This window comes from Phytophthora parasitica (genome assembly GCF_000247585.1).
Source record: "Phytophthora parasitica INRA-310 unplaced genomic scaffold supercont2.58, whole genome shotgun sequence".
NCBI classification, from domain to species: domain Eukaryota; phylum Oomycota; class Peronosporomycetes; order Peronosporales; family Peronosporaceae; genus Phytophthora; species Phytophthora nicotianae.
In genome coordinates, this window is record NW_008649044.1 from 361,084 (window position 1) to 365,224 (window position 4,141).

General features: G+C 48.2%; 2 protein-coding genes across 2 annotated transcripts; one reads left to right on the plus strand and one right to left on the minus strand.

Annotated features, from left to right (window-relative positions):
• Positions 1-314: 314 nt before the first annotated feature.
• Positions 315-912, plus strand: PPTG_16627 (hypothetical protein; the record flags this gene model as incomplete). The annotated part of the gene is made up of 2 exons (XM_008914214.1): positions 315-455; positions 532-912. 2 exons carry the CDS (start codon positions 315-317, stop codon positions 910-912), a joined length of 522 nt encoding a protein of 173 aa, XP_008912462.1.
• Positions 913-2,006: 1,094 nt separating this feature from the next.
• PPTG_16628 (hypothetical protein) lies at positions 2,007-2,594 on the minus strand (the record flags this gene model as incomplete). Its single annotated transcript, XM_008914215.1, has 3 exons — positions 2,007-2,032; positions 2,110-2,343; positions 2,459-2,594. 3 exons carry the CDS (start codon positions 2,592-2,594, stop codon positions 2,007-2,009), a joined length of 396 nt encoding a protein of 131 aa, XP_008912463.1.
• Between the last annotated feature and the right edge of the window lie 1,547 nt (positions 2,595-4,141).

The window sequence follows — 4,141 nt, forward strand, 5'->3', positions numbered from 1 at the left end:
TATCAGAGTCGAATATGGCATTTCTGATTGGTGATAATTGTTCGACTAACCAAGCTACTGCGACACGTCTCGACGTTCCCCTGATTGGTTGTGCGTCGCACCGATTTAATTTGGCTGTAAATGCGTATTTGGAAAGCTACAAGGCTGAGATCGAGGCAGTCAGCGCACTCATGGCGGCCTTGCGCACGGTCAACAGCCGTGCCGCTCTGCTCGAACACCCCCCCCCCTTTCGCCGTTAAGGCCAAACGTGACGCGTTGGAGCTCCACGTTCGAGATGGTAGCTCGCTACGTCCGTTTTCGGGACGACATCAAGCATGTGGAGTCCGTGTTCAACCTCAGCCGATGTACGAGCTTTGTTTGACTCCATCATCGAGCGCTTCCCAACGACCAAGGCTAAGTTGAATGCGACTGCTACTATCGTCCATTTTCCTACTTTTGAAGCAGCCGCAGTGAAGGTACTATTTTAATTCTAATACTACTATCGGTATGTGGAAATGCTAACGCTACTAATATTTGTATCTGCTTCATTAGGTCATTAATGGAGAGGTTGGCAGTCTGACGGCCAGTGAGTGGAAGGCAATCAAGCGCTTTGAGGTGGAGACGGCGTCAGCAAGCTCTCGCAGAAAGCGCAAGCGGCGTGATGACGATGAGAAGGAAGAAGACTTCGCTACGTCGGTGCTGAGAGCAAAGAAGGCGAGCGGGAGACAGACATCGGCTTACTACTCCAAGCTCCCAGAGAAGCTGCCTCCAACCAGCAACCGCTGTGAGAGGCTCTTTTCCCAGGCCAAGCTAGTACTGACGCCGCAACGAGCATCTTTGTTGCCTGTGAACTTTGAAATGCTAATGTTTCTACGTGCTAACAGAAGCTATTGGGATATGGGTATGGTGCAGGACGTATATGAGCAGATGTGAGATGTTTATGCGTCTTGAAGAAGTAAGGCTACCAATATATTTTGTATTTGACAATAATTATCTATTGTTCGTGAGCGTATTGAATAACTTATTACTGATAATGCTAGCAGGCCGTACAATAAGATATGGTATTTTCCGAGCCCTGGTGCATCGCGGTCTACACAGCATCTGGAAGCGGCCTTGGAACCCTCTCAGCGTCTGCAGGTGTTTGTTTGGGCAAGTGACCGCATTAGCGTGCCATCGCCCTTCTAGGACCTGCATTTTGTACCTCTCTGCCAGTTTGCCAGTGAGTATGATACCTTGCAGCATCAATGCAAGCCGCCGTGCATCAGAGAGCAAGAGACGTCTTCTAGGTATGCTTAGAGCAAAGCTGGGCGGTGCAAAGACTCCCGAACGCTCGTTAGCCGCATGCAAGGATGGTGACGGGCACCGTCGCTTCGCCTGGGTGCGGTGGGTTACCTACCGCTCTCCTTTTGTAATCCAAGGAAACTCGCCAATACGAATATTCGTATATATTTTCGAATGTGAATCCATGACTAAACTATGTATTTGCTGATCAGGTACACAAGACTAAACCCTATATTCGCGACCTCCCCGACGTCCACAATGCAGACTTTGACAATGATTGTTAGACGGAATTCACAGGACATCGCAGGGCTTTGGGAATGGACTGATGACAGCCAATCAGAGATCAAGTAAAACTACAATATTCGTGAAAAGCGGCAATATTCGTGTAGCTACTACTACTGTTCCTGCGGCTTGTGCGATGCAGCGCCACTACAGTTGACCAGCTAAATTGACCTCGTCGCCGCTTCCTACGTGCCCTGGTGAGCAGAGGGACATCGACGCAGTCTGTACATGCATCAAACGTCTTCACTGCATCATCGACGCTCTGATGAGCTAGACGCACTCCGGTACGTGTTGCTCTATCCTCAATAGCGCGCATCAGGTAACGTACGCCACTCAGACGCTTTTGTAGGTTTCGAGTGGGCATGTCACGACCGTCCAGCATCTTTAGCAGGGGTAGCTTCTTACTGGTATTACCACATTGCCACAACACACACAACTTGGAGACGGACTCTGGCAGCTCAAAGTCAGCTGGAACTCGACGAAAGCGACCCTTTCAAAAGAAACATGAGGTAGCAAGATGGTCAGTGCGATTATGCGTCGCAGCAGACGTATCCTGCCCGTTGTCACCTAGTTTGTTGATTAGTTCTGTCACGCCCGCTGAGTCGAGACAACGTTTGAGTGCAGCATCTAGTCCATCAAACGTCACGGTGCCCGCGCCGATGGCACGCTTCTCCAGCTCGCCCATTATGTCCTTTACAGTGGCTATCCGTGTGGCATCGTCGTGCTCCATTGGCTTCAGAATGGCATCAAACAGTGCCTTCATCTTGCCTAAAATGGCTACATGTGGAGGCACTCCCGTCGCTAGGAGGCGATTACCAGTACATGATACTTTAGACGATAAATCTGAAATGAGACTGGGGTGCTGGAATAATGCAGTCTCGAATAACGGCGGATTCGGATCCAAATGAGCTCGTACAAATGGTGCGTGATAAACCAGCAAAACACGCCAACGTAGGTAAGATGGGTAGGAAGCCCAGGATATACGCACTCAATCGCAGCTTCAACCTCAGCTTCGCGATCACCAAAATGTGGTGGCAGTACTGCAAATTCATGGCTTTCTAGCGGGAGCCCAGACACTGTTCGTCCGACGTGCATGTCCCCGGCTGCCTCATATCGAAGATAAGTGTTTTGCACTCCACCCAATGACCACCCTGCTCGAAGGTGAACAGACGTCGAATTTAGACACGCAGTCGATCCAGATGCACAATACGTTGCTGCTCCCTTACGCATCGAATGCGTACCCAGCTCGCCTTTATCAACACCACATTGGCGTAGCTCATCGACTACATCACCACTTATTAAGAGCTGCTGCAAACACTTACGAAAGCGTTCGTACTGGCTACTACCAGGGAAAAGGCGGTCGTCGCCGTCGAAAGATGTTGTTGCCCAAAAAACGGCTAGAGCAAGAACTGGGCATAACTCTGGTCTTAGTGGGTTTGCGCAAATGTGCCGAGGGTCACGAGGCCTGCTTCCGTCCTGGTCATTTTTTTGGTGTGCGAATTACACGCACAAGGCGTCTCCACTCCACTCGATATGGGCGTGACGAATACCAAATGCGTTCGCCGATCTGCACATAAGATTCCATGCAACAATCATGTATATCCGCGTAAAAATCATGTCTTTGGCTGGGTACTGAAGTAGCCGCTCGCACGGGTACCGGTATAAATCGAACGATAGAGGGTCCTAACCAGTCTTTACGCGTACTTCTCCACGTGCTGTAGCACTAGCCATCTCTCTCTTGAGCTCTTTAAAGTACTGACGCATCTCTTCTCCATCCGTGGTGACATTCCATGGTTTACCTAAACAAATAAGTCATTTCGGAATATGGGATGCCACCGACGATAACAACTATGGTTGGTCATTTCGCAAAATGATCGCCACGAAAAGTTAATTCTGACTTCCCCTAATTTGATGATTAACTCAAGCACACAGTATGTAATTTATCACCAGGCCTCATGATTTTATACATTTGTCAAATTAGCACGAAAAAAACATGAAAATAATTTTTTGTGATATTTGAAAAATGAAAAAGTGATAAATAAGAAAATACTATGTTAATTCATATGCAGTTTCACAGTCAAACAATGGTTGATGCTAAATATAGATGGCTTCAGGACATCCAAACTATCTCGACGACGCGTTCGAACATTCCTTAAACTCCTGCTTTGATACACGTAGTGGTGCAATACACGAAAAACCAAAAAGTGCAGTATCCCGAATTTAACGCCCGCCATGGGATGCAGTATGATCTCAAGATATCGTCGCGAGTTGCTGGAAGCAGCAAAGTAGCCAGCGTCATTTGACAGTTCTACTCTCTATTTTGGCGCGAAGGGAAGTCTGACATGCAGCGTAATCCAACTGACCATCACAAGATTTTACAAGTTCAACACACCGCTTTACAAATCTCACCTTGAATATCAGCATCCCTCCGACGGAGGCAGTACTTCAACCTCACCAGTGACAGCTTTCGCCGATCATATCTTGACCTTGTACCAGATCCACAGTAGCAACAAAACACTGGAGCACTATTACGGTGAGGATGGTCCCGTTGACTTTGTGTTTGCCAGTCTACTGTAGAGTATATCATCGGAGATCCCCT